General features: G+C 36.1%; 1 protein-coding gene and 1 long non-coding RNA gene across 5 annotated transcripts; both read right to left on the bottom strand.

The window, feature by feature from the left end:
* Positions 1 to 3,156: 3,156 nt before the first annotated feature.
* LOC147863387 (uncharacterized) lies at positions 3,157 to 3,726 on the bottom strand. Its single transcript, XR_015529964.1, has 2 exons — positions 3,650 to 3,726; positions 3,157 to 3,559 (listed from the first exon to the last, which is right to left on the bottom strand). It is a non-coding gene; the product is annotated as an uncharacterized LOC147863387 (long non-coding RNA).
* Positions 3,727 to 3,952: 226 nt separating this feature from the next.
* On the bottom strand, positions 3,953 to 18,955 carry LOC147863386 (protein ANTI-SILENCING 1-like). 4 transcript variants are annotated; one of them, XM_087321340.1, is made up of 11 exons: positions 18,781 to 18,953; positions 18,208 to 18,586; positions 17,025 to 17,196; positions 16,808 to 16,917; positions 16,311 to 16,730; positions 7,230 to 7,322; positions 6,744 to 6,822; positions 6,489 to 6,582; positions 6,295 to 6,409; positions 5,821 to 5,937; positions 3,953 to 4,050 (listed from the first exon to the last, which is right to left on the bottom strand). In XM_087321340.1, exons 2-11 carry the CDS (start codon positions 18,553 to 18,555, stop codon positions 3,985 to 3,987), a joined length of 1,614 nt encoding a protein of 537 aa, XP_087177466.1. In that variant the 5' UTR covers positions 18,556 to 18,586; positions 18,781 to 18,953; the 3' UTR covers positions 3,953 to 3,984. The 4 variants fall into 4 exon arrangements, 3 of the variants coding, with proteins under 3 accessions (XP_087177466.1, XP_087177468.1, XP_087177467.1); XM_087321342.1 differs by having other exon boundaries at positions 16,817 to 16,917; XM_087321341.1 differs by having other exon boundaries at positions 18,788 to 18,953.
* Positions 18,956 to 20,119: the final 1,164 nt, after the last annotated feature.

Genomic DNA, 20,119 nt, shown 5'->3' with positions numbered 1-20,119 from the left:
AGGGTATAATCATTTACAACAACAAAATTGCCTTAATTTAGATAATTCAATTAGTACTTTTTTGAACATGTCACGATAATTCCATTCACATATAGATAATGATAAGAAAAGGTGTTTTTGTGTGTAGCAAGTTAAAAATTACTGATATTCAGCCCCACCATGGGGCCAAGTTAAAACTTTTTGAAAACCTTTTGAAGCATTCTAACTCAATTTCTTACCTTCAAATGATAAATAGAATTATTCAAAAGTTCTTCAACATTCAAATCCACTATTGTATCAAAACCAACCAAATCTTAAAGGTCATTTTACATTGATAGATGAATATTATTCATAGAAAACAATCAACCCTAATACCTAGACATTTGGTTATTGAAAAGCTTGACTAAGGTATTGTGCATCTAATTGCTTGGCTAACCACAATGCACATGGTTCCCATTATAAAATCGCATCCGACACAGTGTTTTGACACAATGCACATCTCGAATTATGCAACAATTAGGCTTTTGACTCTTTCTTGTCCACCTCACATTTCTAATTCTAAACCTTACATAGTGTCCCCCATCCCATGTAAGCAATGCAATCTTTAGCAACTTTTTCATTCATGCATTGAAAACATCCCTAGCCAAACATGTTATGAACCCAACGTATCTTGGCCACGTAAGCAAAAGACTATTGAACAAGTGGCTCATTTATGCATTCTATATCCGACCAAATTTAATATCAAAATTATTGATAATTGATTAAATCCAACATCTTAGTTATTTGAGCTTCTAAGGAGCTACAAGTTACCAAAGTAATTGTTGAAATGGATATCACTAAAATACGAGAGCAAGCAAAGCACTTATACAATGCAAGATCTCAAGTGAGAGGGAAGTAACATTGTTTAACTAGATTTGTGTGAAGAATTTGGGTTGCGAAACTCATAGATGGGAAGTTTTGGTAATCAAAGAGACGATTGTACACCAATTGAGCAAAACCTAGAAAAAATTATTCAAATAGCAAACACCAAAAATTCTTGAAAAATGAGGTCACATTGTGTGGGTGCTAACATTACATAAGCTAAGAGACACAATTTCGTCCTTTCTTTCAACTTCACTAGGGGAATTCATCCGAATCATAAAGGTCAACGAAACATGTTTAATTACAATATGTATATTTACATTGCATGGTAGACTTTGGTGTTCAATAAGCAACTTGCAATCCTTCTTTTGAGAATGGAACAATAGATTTTCTACTTTGTGAGGTTTTCACGGTTTACTAGGGAAGTTTTTTATGTGTTTTTTTAACTTCAATATAACAACTCAATCACGTTCCCTAAGGGTAAAGGAAAGAGGAAAACAAAATCTTGCATTCACATTGTACGCCTAAAAGAAGAAGAAAAATGTTGAATTGAACAAATGAATTGACCAAGTGTGAAACCAAAAGATCTCCTTTCCCTTTTGTTATGTTTTATTTTTTCTTTCTTTTGGGGGGGGGGGTCCAATTATTCATGGAAAAGTGAAAGAGAAAGCACCAATGGGGATATGGAATCTTAGAAGAGATTCCATGTACCAATTTGTTATTAGCCGTACAACGCCGTTTTGAGCCCCTACACAGTCGAATGAGGATTGAGATGCAATGGATGTGCATAATTAAATTAAATTAGGAAATAAATTCTACAAAAAAAAAAAAATTTAAATCCATTTACCAACCGCCCACGTGCTCTTGTTTTTATTGGTGAGGGGGAGTTTCCTATTCTTCTTTTTGGTCTCTCTCAATCATGCTCATGTTAAAGGGAAAAAGTTGTGTTGACTTTAACATTTGAACATCCACAATCATTCATCCCAAAGGCTCCCAAGCGTATTAGTAGTGCCCTCCCATGAACCAACCATTACTATGAATAGTCAAAAGTCAAGAGTCAAGAGTCAAAGATGGATCTTTCTTACAGGGATCCACAATTCATCTCTTTGTTATGTCTTGTCTCTCATTGTAACAACAAAGTAACAAGATGACAAGATTCCCCCCGCCATTAGTTTCAACTTTTACTAGTAAAATATGTAGTCGTGACCATCAATTAACATCAACCATCAATTCATCAACATGACTCACCATAACGATACATCATATACACGAGCCCAAAGAAATTTTCAATACCTTTTTCTTGCTATATCCACCCTCATTCAATTCCAACCTCGAGTTCTCATGCTACATCATAGGTCAACATCAATAATCCTTGTTATCTCAATGAGCCCAAAGAGATTTCCTTGCACCTCTTTTTAACTTAATTCAGGATTCAATTAGTGAGCATGATACATCCACATGTGTAACCTCGAATACAAGTCCATACATCACATACCTCGATTCTCTACCATCCAAATCAAATTTCATATTCTTCCTTTATGCTCCACCCACTAAATTCTAGTCTCTTAGTTGTGTTGCCACCCCATTGGTCAACATCATTATTATGCATTATTGTGTTACATGATGCACCTAGTCCATTCATTACACAATCTCTATCATCCTAAAGAAAGTTTCTACTCTTCTTTTTATATCAATCGATGACTTCTTTGGGAGAGTCTCAATTGCCTTAGAAGAAACACCACATTCCCCTATTCTTCTTCCTCCCTTAAATGAATATTGTACACCTTAAGACTTGACCAACATTACCACCACCCAACGAGTATAATATATTTTGAATTTATTCATCGTGAGTTTTATTCAGAATTTCCTCACAAAAACCAGCATATGATTTTCTAAGTGACTTCATTTTGTTTGCTTTAGTCATAACGATGATACCATAACTTCCATGTTCTTCTCCTTTCACACACATTGGCACAACAAAACATTTAATATGATAACATTGCTTGTAAAAGGCGCATATGCTGCTCATTTATAGGGCAGAATTTCAAAAAAGCCTTCTCATGTAAAGTGTGACTTAAAGCCTATACAAACACGTGAACTAAAATCATCAATTATTTAGATCTCCCCAATTCCAAAATAGGTACTAAGACCAATCTTTGAGTCAACCATTCAAACATACATGGAATTTAAAATTTGTGCTCCATTTTGAAGGCATTTTATAACTTTCAAGCTTTTTCCACATTTGACAAACAATAACAAATACATCACTTTTGTTTAAATTTACTCATTGCTTAATATTACGCGTACGTCCAATGCTTATTTATCACAAATCATAGCCTTGAATTATTGTGTATAGTTTCCACTAAGAATATGTCACACATTACTGTCAAGAATGGGAGAAAGATTCCCTATAGACATTACAAAACTGAGATGGAGAAATGAGGAAAAAATCTAACAATAATACAACTCTAGGGTTTGCACGCTAGAGACTTTCTCAAAGAGACCCGTAGGTCTCGTGTTTCGGATACATCAAATAGAATATCTACTTTGAGGCCATTTATCATTACACTTACAACAAACGTAAAAAACCCATGCCTACTACACTACACATCTATCAAAGGCTTGGGGAAAGATTTTGTGATCCTTTTGTATTTGTCTCCATCATGAAGTTTTCAAAGCAAGTTGCTAACATTTGATCTCCAAGACTTTGAAAATGAACCTGGAATCCATATGGGCTAAAATGTAAAACATAAACACCGCAGTTTTGACCCCATAGAATGGTATAAACTGACCAGCGTAAATAGAAAACCTGGCATTGTTGGATGAAAGAACAGATTATCCATTCTAATCAATTTGCAGTGAATGGTCATTATCTGCAAAACAGAGCACATTTGCAGCATAAATATGACTACTCTTTATCCATTTTGAATTGATCGCATTCTAAAATGAAAAAAGTATCATATATAGTGAAAAAAACATGATTCCATAATATAGAGTTAAACATGACATTCAAAGTTCTAGAAGATGTGGTAACAGCTGAACAAGAAACAAAGAAGTCTCATTTTGTTCGTCAAATTAATGGCTCAAATCAACTATTTGAACAGATAGAAACAGTGAATTAAAATTGAAATTTCACCTGAAACATCATGGTATCATCAGCTTTGGTTTCTTGTCTTTGTTCTGCAAAGCAGTTATTTCTTCCTCTTGAATCTGCAAAACATATAGAATTTTTTTTAAATGACATACATTCCATCCATAATCAGCTTTTTTTGCAGCATAAATAAGTTAGAGGAATGGGGGATTGTACATGGCATACCAAAAATAAAACTTTTCTTAAAGCACTATTATAGGGTTTACACATCGAGAAATGATGGGAACATGATGTGAAGAAGATTTCCTTTCAAAAAACAGAGTTCTTCAAGGGGAAGAAAGGAGAATATGCTCCATGAAACTTCAACACACTAGCCAAGTTTTGATGTACTATTTATTGCATAATACTATTGTCCATATCCTGCCTACCTTCAATAATTCATGCTCTTGCTCTCATCACATCCTATACATAGTTGTAAATCATGTTGCTGAGCAAGCTCTTAAAATATAATACAGTGACATTGTCCCATACAGGTTATCTGGCTCAAGTGTTTTATAAAGCTTCAATCTTTCATGCTCGTGCTTCATAATGTAGCTGTTCTCAAGCATTGGCAGAAGCGGACTATAATACATTTAAAGGAACCATAATCTAGGAATACAGAATGGTTTTCAAATATGGCATTATAAGATTATTTTATAATCACAAGCAAGAGGTGAATCCAATAGTGCGTACAACAATGCAATCTCCACCCATTTCTTCAGCACAAAGAAAGTAAATGGGATGTGTATGTAAATTGCCAATGAATGCTTTCTTATACTGAATAGATTAATTACACTGAATCTCTATTATAATTTTGATAATGCTCTCTCAAATAGAACAAGATAATTGATGAACTACTGCAGCTCAAGACCAACTTCTAGCATTTCCAGCCATACACTGTCTTCTTGGACTTTTGATCCTTTTCTCTCAGTTGTAGGATGGCTACTCCAAACCACTGTTATAGACCCAAGTATTATCATCCTCACATTTTAACATCCTTCCAACCTTGTCTACCTTCTGCAAATGAGAACTTGCCTTCACGCTCTTCCTTTTGATCGTATTAATTCAGCTTATTTTTATCTTAATTTTGTATGATCTGACCCCTAACATTAATCTTGTTTTATAGTGCTCTATTAAGTTCAACATTTGATCTGCAAGTGTAGGAAACAATACTTCTGGTTGATTGAATTAAATGCACATCAAAGCAAATATTATATAATGACACATGGTTACGCATCAAAAATTTATGCAAATCAAATGAACTTGAAAAGATGATTGAATATGAATATTCTTGTGGACTTGTGCCAGCTAAAGGTTTTGCAAGTTCAATCATCAGAAAATTACATCTGATAGCACCCACAAAAAGACCCTGATTATTTTTTTCGTTTGCCATTATACATTATCCAAACACATCCCCTGAGTAATTTCCTCCATTCACAATGTAGAATTGTACCATCAATCTAGATATCTATTAAAAAAAACGACCATAATTTTGTATTATTCATAAACATCTTTGCACCACTCAGCTTGAGGTGCCATCAATCAAGTAATCACGACAAACACACATTGGTTTTAAGGTTTTCTCCTCAAGACCTAACACTTTGTATGTTTACGAATGTATTAAATTATGCCACTGTCACTAAAGACTATGCAAATTCATAGATCAGAAATTTACACACAAAGTTCCTGATTACCATTTTCCTTTATCATTCTACTCTATCCAACACGTTCCCCAAGAGGATCTAACTCCATTCACACCATAAAGACAGTTTTTGACACTAATGGTGTACAGGTACAAGTTGAAAACACATCATAACAATTTGCATCTCAAAAGTTGATATATTACATACCTTGTTTAATTGATCCCACCAACTGCAAATCATTCTTTGAAGCATTTTCCATTCCATTGCCATGTCAAACTCTACTGAATTAGGCTCCGAGAAGTGAAATGTATCAAAAGTTTTACTCTGCTGAGCAAGGCACCATCAAGAATTCCAATTAATCATCAAATCACAAATATACCTTCCCAAACTAAGAAAAGAGGAAAAAACATGTATAAAGATATAGAGAAGAGAAAATTATGTTGAAGATATGATAAATTTAATTTAGGTCCTAAACTACAGCATAATGAAAGAATATATGACGTTTGTCAATATTGTGATCAGTTTACATATGCAGAGAAATTCGATCATAACTGTATGTTAGCTTGTGAAGTACCACCATTTGTTTTAGATAATGAAGGATTTGGTTTATATAGCTAGAAATTTTTGTTGTTTCATCTTATGTTTCCAACTAAAACGCCATTCTTATAATAATTCACATACCATTAGATCTAGTTGGCATTGCTTCCATAGTTTAAATTTGTCCAGTGGAAAATGGCCAGGAAATCGTAATACTTTTCCAAGTTCAGGGGATTCCACCTTACTCGCAACTAAAGGCCTATCAGCACCAAAATTAAACATCAATCACAGATTTCTTCAAAAACAAGTGGAATGCTTTTCCAGATTGAATTTCAGACCTTTCGCAACCTGTTAAAACAAGGCAATTCTCTTCAAGTTCATGGACAGCAGATTTTGCTAAGTCCTCCGTCTCGAATACAAGCAACGCGTGCACTATTGCATGTGAAACAAAACACAATGTACCATATATAAAACCGATGTACCATTCATAACTTTTATCAAATTTGTTGAGCTTTGAGTGATATATTTCTACACCTTCTTCGTATAGCTCTTAATTCAGAATAACTGAAAGTATGCACTCAGCAATTAATTACCAAAGGATGTAGATGAGGCTAAGCATTTAGTCAATATCTGGCCACCTAAACATCCTTTGAATGCCTCGCTCACCAAATCCTGACAAGATAAAATGGAAATGTCAAAATTTAAAAAGGTTCAATATTTACTATTGTGAAAATAATTTCTGCAATTAAAAGGAAAGAAACAAATCCTTGATTATAACATGTGTATACACTTTAAACCTGTTAAATTTCAATGTATTGGTATGCAATTGTTGAACCACGACATTGGTCAAACATAAATCATGCAAATATGCCCTAAATGTTGTAATATAAATTGATGGCACGGTCTTCAATACTATGCAAACTCCTCAGGCTAACGACAAAAATCGATGCAGAATGTTTATCCATACTTTATTTACTTCTCCTGAGAAATCATCTACAAACAAATTCACAACTCCTCTACAAAGAATGGGTTGAACACGGTATCGATCAAAGATTAGCTTAAGTTTAGCTACAACATACATGGACGTCTGCGGAGGTAAATGAAGGATCCAGATTATGCAGCAGGACAACCTTTCCAAGGGGCAAACTCTCCTCAATGTTCATATCCAGCGCCTGTTAACAAGTAATAATAAACTAGTCAATGTATTTACAAGCTGAGAAAAATTTTTGTTCCTAAATAGAGATGGAGAGAGAGAGAGAGAAGAAAGAAAGAAAGAAAGATATAACGTCTCCTGAAGGCCAAATTTGTCCTATGAGACAAATCATGACTGCGAACAGAATTCATAATATCCATACTAAAACAAAAATAATAGCTTTAGGTTTCCTAAAGCTCCATGATCATGATTCTTAATGCATGTGATGGAATAATTTTTGAGATGGTTTACAAGCATGAAGTGCATAGCTAATATATATGAATAGTGGTGACCAAGTTTTGTATGCAAGGTTGGTTGGTGCGGTTAAATTAAGCTATGGAAATGTTTTACAAGTGCAGCTTAGTAAATTAAGTGTCAACAGCTCTAAAATAAAGATTATGCTTGTGAAGAGCAAAAACAAAATATAAACCATGTATTATGTACAATAATGAGCCACTTGAATGTGTGGAAAACTTCAATATCTTGGCCTTGAAGTTCCTTCAAATTATAGATGGAATGAATGTGCTAAACCCGCTTAGAGGCGGGAAAGAGAGCATATTATGCATTCGAGAACACATGCAATCATGGAGATATTAAGTGTTGGATTCTCGAGAAATACTTTTTGACAATTTGGTGACACCGGTGCTTCTCTATGGGGTGGAAGTATAGGGTGGTAGCATCCCTAAATCTACATGGAAAGAGTTTGAAAATGTACAAAAACATTTTCTTGTAAAGTTTCTACAAGTTATGAACAAACGCCATACACCCTCCTTGAGATGGGATCACTTTCCATTGAGATCATGGCCATGGAAAGGGTTGTTGAATATATGCTTAAGGATCAAAAAAGCCCCTCACATCAATTTCCTAGAATTGCAAGGGGAGCAAGCAAAAAGATCCAAAAGACGCATCAAAGCAAATTTTTGTGTTCTGGTTGGATCCAAGACATAGAAAAATGGTTTGGCAGATGGGATGCAACACACGTTCATGATGCACCACTAGATTCCTCTGTAAATGGGGCATTTTTACAACATGTATCATGACATGGGACAAATGTGGAGGCTCACGCTTCACACATTATACTACACATGTTGCACCTAACTACAAAACCATATTCTTCACAAAACAAGGAAACCATACACATCGATACATGTTAGAACCAATGTACCATGACATGGGACAAATTTGGAGGCTCACACTTCACACATTATACTACACATGTGGCACCTAACTACAAAACCATATTCTTCACAGAACCGGGAAACCATACACATCGATATGTGTTAGAGCCTATCCCGTTGTCTACAATTCAAACCATCAGTTCCATGCGACTTGGCTCATGTATCATGTGAAATGTAATATTTTTTGTCTTATAGGTCATATTCAACCTCTGACGATGATAATAGAATCTATCTATCTATTAGTCATCATTATTTCAATCCAACAGCCAAGGTTCATAAACCACCACTTGTTCCCACTTGTCATAGGGTCTTATAGGTTTGTCCTTGTTCCTAGGAAAACTAGATTCCCAACTATCTTTAACCCACTAAATTTAGTTATAGAATCGGATTATAAGTTTATGAATATAACAAAATCACTTATAAGTACCATGACCTTTTTGCATGTTCTACCATCGCCATTTGCTTCGAAGCATCAAATGCCTTGCATGTAATTCTTTGAGGTGGCATGGTTTGAATATGATTTATGATGTGCACCACCTAAAATAATGCTTCATAGTATGAACCATACGTACCATAAATTCATTCGCATTCGTGATTGTTTCAATCATTCGCGTAAGAAAAACACCGTCAAAGAATGATAAATACCATACTTTTGGATCAACTATTTATTATGAAGTAAATAAGCCTAAAAATGGAAAAAAAACATTAAAAAAATGGGGAAAAAACAAAAAAAAAAACACAAGAATGTTTGAATAACATTCGCATTCGTTTTCCAACATAGGAAAACGAATGTTATGCTAGACGAACACGAATTTTACGTACTATGTAATGCTTCTACCATCATGGGGGGTGCTGCCAATTCAGCACGGATGATCTCCTTGTGGAAAGATGAAGATGCAACATGTGTCAGAACACTAAATAGTAATGATAGGCGAATATTCAACAAGAATATTCAAGATTGAACTTTTAAGACAAAAAATTTGTGATAATTGCAATGGAACCACTTAGATTATGAACAAGGTGAGACAAAGAGAGCAAGAAAGAAAATGAGATAGAGATAGATAGATTTAGAGGAATTGGGAGTGAGAGAGAGAGAGAGATCAAATGTACCATATATACATCTCAAAAGACCCTTTGCATGTAATTCGAAATATATTGTAATTTTTCTCTTCGAAATACATCTAGTATAGGTCGATCTAAAATGGAGAGGTCTTGAAAGCAAGGGAAGCAACTGCGATGGCGGGAGATAATTGCCTTTCTTTGTTGATGACAAGGTTGGTGAAATTGTGGTCTATGGGGTTGGGGTCTACGTGCACAACAAATTATTGTTGCCTGATCTATTGTAACCTCTTTGTTATTTCCTAGTCAAGAGCCTATTTGTGTAGCCCTTGATTTACTTGTAGCACAAGCAGAGTGATGGGGCTAAAGAAAGGATTCAAGCAGTTTATTAGGCAACTTCCCGATCAAAGGTTGAAGATTCTTAATTTCGATTTCAGTTTTGGAATAAAATTAATGAAAGTGCAGGGAAAGGAAAAGTTGTGACCAAAGAATTGAGATTCATAGCAGTGTTGGGTGGAATGCCCCAATAAATATCCTGATAACAATCACAAGGATAGAAAGCTTAATGCCCAGAAGTTAAAGTGGAAAGGAAAGAAGAATGATAGAGAATGTTAGGCCAGAGATATGGGAGCAAAAGAAAAGAGAAGTCGGAAAAACAGCACGAGCAAAAGGTGGAAAAAAGAAAAGGCAAAAGAATATTCATCTCCTACATTCAAGCTAGCATCAAACATCAAGGTGGTCACCAAGGTTGTTAGGTACGTTAGATACGATACGTATGGATACCATACGTATATAACATATTAATATGCCTATAGTACCTCCCAATTTAAAAATACGTTAAATACCTTTTTTAATATGTTAAACACCTATAAAATAGGTATAGTACGTTAAATACTTCTAGAATTTAAAAATTATTTACCTTTCTAAAAAATATTTGTAATATTGTAAAAAGCATCTATGTTTACACAATTTTGTGATGTACATTATAGTTCTACATCCTAAAATGCATATAAGACATTTGAACATTTCGCATCCTAAAATACTTATAATATGGATGTCGACATTCACTTGTTCTATAAATCAATGTAAGTGTGTATCACAATGTTCTACTTCAAATTGTAATTATTTACGATTATGCCTTCATAGATTGAGGAATCGTATACGATTATCACACTCATTATAGGTTTTTGTCTTCTTTTCTCTCTTCTTCATCTTCTTCTTCTTCTTCTATCTTCTATGATTATCACACTCAGAGTCGAGACAAGTTTCTGTCTTCTTTTCTCTTTTTCTTGTTCTTCTTCATCATCATCTCTTCTGTTCTTCTTTCTTCCTTCTTTTTGCTTCTTTTTCACTAAAATCTTTTTTTTCTTTTTCTTTTTGGTGGGATTTTACTTACATTTTTTTATAAAAACGTATTATACCTGTTTTTTCAAATGTACGTTAAATACCGTATTGGACAAATGTACATGATATTTGACTGAACAACATTGAGGTATAGTACGTACTATACAAATTATGAGGTACTATACGTATTTAAACGTTAAATATGGGTACGTAAACAACCATGGTGGTCACTGACATTAGGCAAGCCCTTGAAACAAAAAATTTAGATAGTAAAGATAGAAAGAAAGATATATTAACGTCTTTTAATAGGCCAAAATGGTCTATAGGACCAAACAAGAGATTACATCTTAAGTGTTGTCTCATGTTTGAGAACAACAAACCAAAATAAATGTTAAGTAAAAAAAAAGTAAATAAGATAAGAAGTAAAGTAGAATTCACTCTTAAAGAAGTGTTAGGGATCGCAAAGAAAGAATTTCCCAGAGTAATAATAGATGTCATCCGATGAAAGAGGCAAGTCATAGAGGACATAGGTGGTGCAACTGACCTGAAGTGCAAGGTTCCAATTCTAGGAAAATGCAAGATCAGGATGAAAGCCACTAAACATGTAGATATTGGGCTCACACTACAACAGGACCCAACTGGTAAATATTGTTGAGCAATTAGAGCCATGTGTGGCTATGGTCGATCACGGGTCCGAGGTAAATATAATGTCCTTGAAGTTTTACACATATGGCACATGGCTGATTGAAAAAAGTCATGGATGGAAGGTCTAGGTGGCATCAGATACAACTGAGAATCTCTATGGGTCATGTCTGAATGTCAAAGTAACAATAAGGGATGTGTCTGCAAAATAGAATTCGTGTGGGATAAATGTCCCTACACAGTGATTCTAGGCCAGCTATATATCACAGCAGTCAAAACAGAGATAAAGGTGATTGATGACAGCTCGGCATTTGTGGGCATCAAGAGTCGGGATGGGAGGTGGTCAGTGCAATTCCTCATAGTCCATTTGAATCAAGAAAGGAACAAGGAGCTCCTCTGAGATCATACAGTCAGAGAGAAGATGAAGACTTGAAAGATTTCGAGATTTCGTGATTTCAGAAAGGGCCATTGCACGAAGGGGTTGTCACAGTCCAGGGTGTACTAAAAACCCCAAGGTGGTTACAATGAGCAAAGGTGGCATGTATGCAACATCAGCTAATGGTGCCACTATAGTATTACAGGGTAGTCAATTTTGAAAAATATAGGATATTGCAGAATAGGGAATGTGATTGAAAAGAAGAGACTCCGGAATCAGACGATGAAGAGGGAGAACAAAAAGCTCTAGCCACAAACATAACTAGAATGATTGCCCTTGACGAAGAAAGGGAATTCATAGAGGCAAATTATAATGAAAAGTTTAAGGAGATTGGCAGATATCTTAAGGCGCCAGGAAAGCAGGGAATCTGAGTACAGATGAACTCGAACTTCCGCAAGAAGGCTCATAGATTTTTCCTGCACGAAGGACATCTATGGTGCCATCCAAAATTCAAGATAGGAAGCCTGCAGCGATTTATCTGTCACAGAGAGCAGCATAAACAAATACTCGGAGAAATGCATGATAAAGAATGGGCAGGACATGGGGTTTGGGCGATATGCAGCAAAATAAAACAAAGACATTGGTGGCCTGGTTTTTACAACATAAAGAGATAGATTGACTCTTGCCCAACTTATCAGTTTTCCTCCAACACTAGATACAAGGACTAGTGACACCCAACAAACTCACCAGGTGTGCATTGTAATGGATGATAGACCTGGTAGCCATGCTTATGAGATCAAAGGAAAATAAGTTTTAATGCTAGCACAGGAGGAGCTCACAAACCAAGTTGAGGGAAGAGCATTAAGATCAAAGACAACATCGGCAGTTTACCTGTAGCGGATATTTTTTGTCGATAGAGATGCATAGGGAAGACAATAGTTGATAAGCACAAGCTAAATTCTTACGAGGCATGAGACTTCTTTGACAAGATCATGATTAGACTATCTCTATCAGCAGCACACAATCCTAATGCTAACGGCAAAATAGAAAGAGGAGATGGCCCAATAGTTAAAGCGTTAGCAAAAGCATGCAAAGGGCATACAAAGGATTGGCTGAAGGTTCTATCTTATGCTCTGTGGGCAGACAGGACTACCACAGCTCAATGCAAGGTAAATGTCGATAAAACTCATACAAGCCAAAAGCCAGTAATGTTGATGGAAGAAAAGATACTGACATGGACAATGCTCCCTTGGGAGTGAGAAAGCAAGGAAAATTTACTGGCAATACGGATTCAACAACTTGAATGTAGAGCAAAAGATGTAGAAAAAACAATAGAAAGGATAAAGAAATCAAATGTCCATGAAAAAATCAGGTTTGACAAGATTAAGAGAATAAGACCATGGAAGATCCAAGGAGATTGGGTGTTGGTGCTAGACAGTAGTCTTGATAACCAACATAGCACCAGTGGAAAATTTGCCAAGGGGTGGTTCGGTCCATATGAGATTAGAAAAGTCACAGATAAAGCCCACCTACTACCTCAATGAACTCGACAGGACAGAAGTAACTTCCAAGCATACTACTTCAATGAACTTGAATGGGAATCTGCAGAACCAAAGCTAGAAGGGGAACACGAGGAAGAAGATTTTGATAACTAGGTTGAGGATTGACGTCCAATGCCTGAACTTTGCACCACAGGTATGCAAGTTCAAAGGGGATGGGTCTTCTCAAGTTATTTATATCACGAAATAAATTCCAACTAGAAGAATAAATGTTTGAATTGAAGATGGTTCAGCTTTATATGATCAAAGGTTCAAAACTCTAATATGCGGTACAAGCCTTAAATATGAATTATGTATCCATATTGAACCCTTGAAAAGCCTATTGAAACATCAGTAGACACAATTGCATGGTTTAACGTTGGTACGTTCCATGCATGCCATTGAAAGTACATGTGGCAGCATTTGACTTACATGCAAAGGATCTTTTGAGAGGCATATATAGACACTCAAACCATTTGTGAGGGGGATGAAAAGGAAATCGATCGAAGTAACCGATCATGAACTTTACAACGTTAGGATCATAGATGAGCTGGTATTTCTTTTACCTTCGTGGATAGAAGGCATACCCTGCGACAGAGGGTATATTGCTGCTTTGAAGAACTCCGATAAAGTCTTTGACATAGTGTCACGATTACAAATTATTGAGGTGTGAAAAGATATGCAATAGGGAATTCATGCACTCTGTAAATCGGTATCATGAAAGATTCAGACCCCAGAGGAGTATCATACATGATCCCAGCACCATTGGAGTAAAACAAGGATGGCCCTTAAGATTACATAAATAGATTGGGTGAAACCATTGCAAGTCTGAACAGAGTACTCATCCACATTCTATATGCAGATGATATTGTCTTGATCTCAGACACTCCTGAGGGTTTGCAAAAACATCGAGATGTTCGACATGCACTTTGTGAGCAGAGGACACACATGGTGCCAATATCATTGGGGTAAAACAAGGATGGCCCTTAAGATTGCATAGATAGATTAGAAAGACCTATAGAGAGTCTTATTAGAGTACTCATTTCCACACTTCTATATGCAAACAACATTATCTTGATCTTCAAATTATTCAGGCCCCCAGAGGATATCAAACATGGTGCCAGCATCATTGGGGTTAAACAACGATAGCCCCTTATGATAACACAGACATATCGGGTAGACTCATCGCAAGTCTTACCAAAGAGCTTATATTCACATTTCTATCTGCAGACAATATTATCTTGATCTTGGAATCCGTGAGAGCTTACAAAAAACATTTAGCTGCTCTACATGCATTTTCTGAACAAGAAATCTCTCTTTGCACATTGCTAGGACTAAGACAACTCAGGCATGGATTAAATAGGTTGGATTGTCCGTTCTATTTAGTGTAGAGGATGGGTGTGACTAACATATTTAACAACACTAGTTTGATGTGTAGTTCTTCCAACTACGTAAGTATATTGTCTCTCAAGTGCCCCCAAATCAGAAAACCATCTAGAAAGTCTGGCTGTGAATGTCTCTTTTGAGGAAAAACAGGGTTTAGTAATGTAATTCCCATATATATGTGAATTTGTGTACTTGAAAATGGGAACCAGAAATCTGCAATATGGAAGATTGGAGAAACTTCAAGCAGATAGTTGTATAATTGCTTGCATGTCAGGGCACAAAAAATCTGTACCACATGAGATAATTAGAGCTGACTTGAGAGCAGCCCCGATAGCCACTAAAGCATTTTTTTCAGGTCATAACTTGTAGACGTCAAATCTGAGAATTGTCTACACCATGCCATCCACGATTGGGTGTCAACACATCTATACAACTAGTAGACGATGGTGAAACCCATTATTGGTTTTCATAATGAAATATTAGTCCCATACAAAGCATGGATATGGACACAGTTCCATGATTTGAGTATATCCACTTTGCCTGTCCATCTATTTATATATCTAAGTGCGAGAGAACTAAATTAATAGCAACAGATAGAATTGAAGTGGACATACAACAAACTTGGGCCAATCAAAATGTGCAATTAGACACAAAGATGGACAACTAAAGCCATTGCTCTTTGTCATGGATATCATCAACACCACCGGGGACAGTATCTTCGATTTGTATATCTTCAAAAGATCGAAGCCATCATCAAACGGAATTGGACATGATCAGATAATAATGTAATTTTTACAGTCTTGCATGTTCATATACTAGATCAATATTCTTTGGCTCAATTTTGATGGACTGCTCTATGCTGTTCACTATAAGTAGATTATGGGCCCTATTAGCTGCATGGACTATGGCCATGTGTGGAGGATGAAGTGGGATCAGAGTCAAGCATGGTTCGACTTCCCAAAAGATAACATATAGCACATTTCATATAGACCAAGAAAGGCATTCACCATTGGTTTGATTGAAGATTTACAGTTCTTCCTCTTCACACCAAGGAACAGCCTTTTTAACAATAGGCATATAACTTAGTATTTTTCTCAATTTCTTTCTTTTCTTTAAATTGGTTGTCAGCCTGAATGTCGTGGTCTAATCCTAAACATAGTGATCTGACTTGGTACCAATATCATCTCCTTTGGTCAAAATTGATTCAATATTTCACTTCAATTCTTTTAAGGTGCTCAATTTTCTTAGAATGACCATAGGTATTGGTAAAGGGAAAAAAGAAACAACTCCTTCACATTGGAGCAGAACCCAAAGACTTGGGCAATAAGAAATATGAAACGGAATTACACTATGCGAAAACAGATGGAAGAACATCCTTATGCAGAATCTATAGAAATTTGTTCAGAAACAAAGAATAACATTTATATAGCCACTAGAGATTAAACCTTCTGAAGCAGGATATTGGCCTCATATTGAATTTGCTCGCTCCTAGCACGTGCTGGTATGAAATTTTCAAAGCATGTAGAATTTTTGAGCAATGAATCCTCTGAATTAGAAATGATCTTTTCTACTGTTGAGGACTTCTTTTCCTCTATACTTGGCATTTCCACCTTTGTTGTGTGCTGTTCACTCTTTTTCGCACTTGCTGATCTTGTCACTGGGGGTGGAGATAATGGAAATGTCATACCTTTTGATGTCCTCACCGTTTCATGCTTCGTACTACCATCAAATTTTATTCTCTTCTCTTTGCCATCTTCAATAGTAGACCCAAACCTCTTTATACCTCGTGAAGCTGATTTAAATTCTGAAGGCTCAATTTTCCTTCGCAAATCTTCACCATCTCTTGATCCCTTTTCAGAATCCGTCTAGCAGAAAAACAATCGAAGATAAAAAAATGTTGACTAGTGTATATTTTCTCACAGTATAATTCATGATTACTGACTTGACATACTTGATGCCCACTTTCTGGGGTTGATTGGACATCCACATCAATAGCTACATCTTTTTTATTGGAATGTTTGTCACTGACCCACTCTGGCTTGTTGAAAAGAACTAAAATATCACACAATTCCTAATTATGATTAGCATTATTAGTAATGAAAGATTTGAGTTCCCACTCGAATTAAGAACATATAGTGTTTAGATATAGGAAATCATACCATCTGGCCCAAGTATCTTCACAATTCCCTCCAGATTGGATAGCTTCTTACGATCAACATTGTATACCTTCAAATATATGTATTCAGAATCTCTGATATCTTCTTCAGATGGCTGTTTGTTCCTAGCATCTTTGCTCATACACAAAACTCTGCATTTCCTCTCGATACAATCCTGAAGCAGTCATTTAAAATAAATTCTGAGCCTTTCAAACCTTTAGGAACTTAACAACAATGTTTCCTACTAATAATATTCCAAAATAGAACTAGCAATCAAAGGAATAATAGTTCCTTTCATATGTTTGTGCATTGAATGGCATAGAACAAGGACGTCTCAACAAATCTAATGAATTAGGGTAATATCTACACAAGCTTTTTCTCTCTTTTTGAGTATCCCACAGTAGCGAGTCCAAGCTCCTATGTGTTTCTGAAAGTATTTCAACACCAATATTCATGGTAGAAAAGTAGGACATGTTTACCATCCTCGGGAACCATTGCAGTGCAAACATCTTTAAAAGCTAATACTGTAAATACAGCCATGGATCTTAAAAAATTATGGTTACTCTATTTTCAAAGTAGATGTCCTAAATTAATGAGACAAGTTTACCGGCCTAGAGTTTTGGGGTGATATTTGTAATGTGAACACCAGTATAGCTAATAGCCTAAACAAACCTAAGTTCCTTGAAAATCTACATCTATTTTATGTTTCCACAGTAGATGTATTAAATTATTAGGATCATTTTTATTGCCTAGGGTTTGGATATGAGCTTTGTAATATGAAAACGGATATAGCTAATAGCTTAAACATTAATATAACTAATATCCTGAATATTTCCGAGGACCTAGAGCTCTAGAGCTTCTCTAATTTCACAAATTTCCTGCTCATAATTAAGACATATTTACCATCCCAGAGTTTATGAATATGAATGCCATTATAGCTAATTGCTTAAATATAGCCGAAACGGCCTAGAAAGGCCAGGGATGAACTATTATTGGTATGGAGAATGCTACAAAGGTCTATGGTGACAGTCGAATGTCATATCTATTTTTTCTTGAGTTGAATCTCGTCAACTTCTTCTGTGACCCGACAAAACTCCATCACAACAATAAACTGGACATTAATGACCAATCATAAAAATATAGACTTTCCACGTCACTTAATTATGTGTTTTATTTTGTTCTTTACCAGTTTGTTTTCGTTGCATACTCCTTTGCCAAGTCCAAAAGCTAGAAAGAGTTCTCTGGAGTTTTCACATGAATCTTTCCCTGCTTTCAAAAGGGGTGGAAGCTCTTCCCACCGGATGAACCATCGTAAAAGTGTCATTTTCGAACCCGTTGTCATATCTTCCCAAAGCTTCATTATCTTCGCAACATGACCATCAGGTTCATTCTCATCATGCACGACTACATTGTCATAAAGCTTATACTCTTCTCCTTGGAAGAAGAAAGAGCAATAAAACTTCTTTTCTTTGTTCACAGTTCCTTTGGCTTTACCCCATGTGAAAACTTCCTCTCTAATATCAGGGCAAGCCATTGAGCATCACAACTTCATGAAAACACTAGCCCTAAAAAGGAACAAGTAACATACAAAAAGAATTGCTTTTCGAATCAAGCATTTCCTGACAATATTTCTTGGAAAAGATTCAGACCCAAAAAAAAAAAAAAAAAAACAAGCATAGAATGATAATATGTATCAGATAGATATGAGAGAGTGGTGTATATGAAATTGTTTCCATGGGATCTCAAGTGTCAGACGTACCCGCAACCACTGTTGTAACTTGCTTCTGCTGAACAAGAGGTTGACTCCAGAAGCCTATAGAGTTGTCATGCTTTTGTTTGTCTTCATGCTTTAGCTTTTAAGGCAGGGCTCTCGGACTCTGTTCTTCAATGGAGATGTTTTCCCTTGTATTTCCTTGCTTATTTATACACATACTTAAAACAGGGGAAGGGGGGGCTCTCACTCTATCAATAAGATGGAACAAAAAGTTCATAATCACACTAAATTTGGGGTTATACATACCCACATATGTTGTATATTTCTTAATTTGGGGTTTTCGGTTCGAATCTATGACAAATATGATGAGCCCACTAGGCCCCTCTCTCTGGGTTCTCGGCTCCGAATCTCTCTACAAATACGCCCTCCATCCCATGAGACATGTTACAGGCATGAACATAATTTATCCCGTGGTAACTTGTATCGTTGTATTCTATACACGTGGATAAAGTGTGAGGGTTAGTCGAGAATGTAAAGAAAGGAGGATTACATTTAATCCAAGGAATTGAAAGAACCCATAAGGGCCAAGTGTGAACTTGTCTAGGGGCCTTAGGTCTGGCTACAAATATGACGCCTAGCTACCCTCGTTCGAACATCATTTTGACTGAATCGAGATTGTGATCGTGTGGTGAACAAACTCTTAATGAGCGTGTCGGTACTAGGTACAACTCGATGCCATGGCGGTGGTATGGGACGCTGACCAAGGTTCGAGTATGTCTCGACCCCTTCACTCGAGGGTTATCAAGTGGATCGGCACCCTTCTTTCTCTCTTTGTTGATCACCATCTAAATCTCTCCATATAGTGACCCATATCCCTTGTCTAGGTTCTATGTCATGAACTCTTTCGACACTAGTCCACAAGCATTATACTTGCTTTGTCGACCTCATGATCACAAAAGTGAGGTAGAACTTGTGGTTTTGCACAATGCCTTTCGGTCTTTAGATGGATCAATTTGTCATCCTTAATTTGACATTAAAGGGGAGCATTTTAAGGCTACCACGCTTTTGCCAACAACCGTAGATAATGAAGTTGAGTCGAGTGCATGTGTCTATTATAGTAAACATTGTAGTGCCTTTCACAGTTACAAGGAACGTGCAACTAGTATCGTCGCTTTCATAGTATACTCGTAAGATGTCGATCACATTTCGTGCATCATGGTGTTGATTTACAACCTTGGTGTCCATCGGTGAAGTTATGGGTTCACTAGACCAATCTCGTGATGTGACAGGCTTAAGGTAGAAAGTGGACAATAAAAGGGCCTAGGCACAACCACAAAAACATAAATATGCATATATAAAAAATAATGGTCCAGTGGGTTAGGGT

The sequence above is a fragment of the Azolla caroliniana genome, unplaced genomic scaffold (assembly GCF_043228905.1).
Source record: "Azolla caroliniana isolate FFs.n. ecotype wild unplaced genomic scaffold, voAzoCaro1.0.p SCAF_6, whole genome shotgun sequence".
Taxonomy (NCBI): domain Eukaryota; kingdom Viridiplantae; phylum Streptophyta; class Polypodiopsida; order Salviniales; family Salviniaceae; genus Azolla; species Azolla caroliniana.
Note: the sequence above shows the minus strand (reverse complement) of the source record. Positions and strands in the feature narration are given on the sequence as shown.

Coding starts and splice junctions, on each gene's coding strand:
- LOC147863386 (XM_087321340.1), bottom strand. CDS start 18,555: ATGGCTTGCCCTGATATTAGAGAGGAAGTTTTCACATGGGGTAAAGCC. Junction 16,918..17,024: donor GAAGATACTTGGGCCAGATG/GTATGATTTCCT, acceptor GTGATATTTTAG/TTCTTTTCAACAAGCCAGAG. Junction 5,938..6,294: donor AATGCCAACTAGATCTAATG/GTATGTGAATTA, acceptor CTTGCTCAGCAG/AGTAAAACTTTTGATACATT.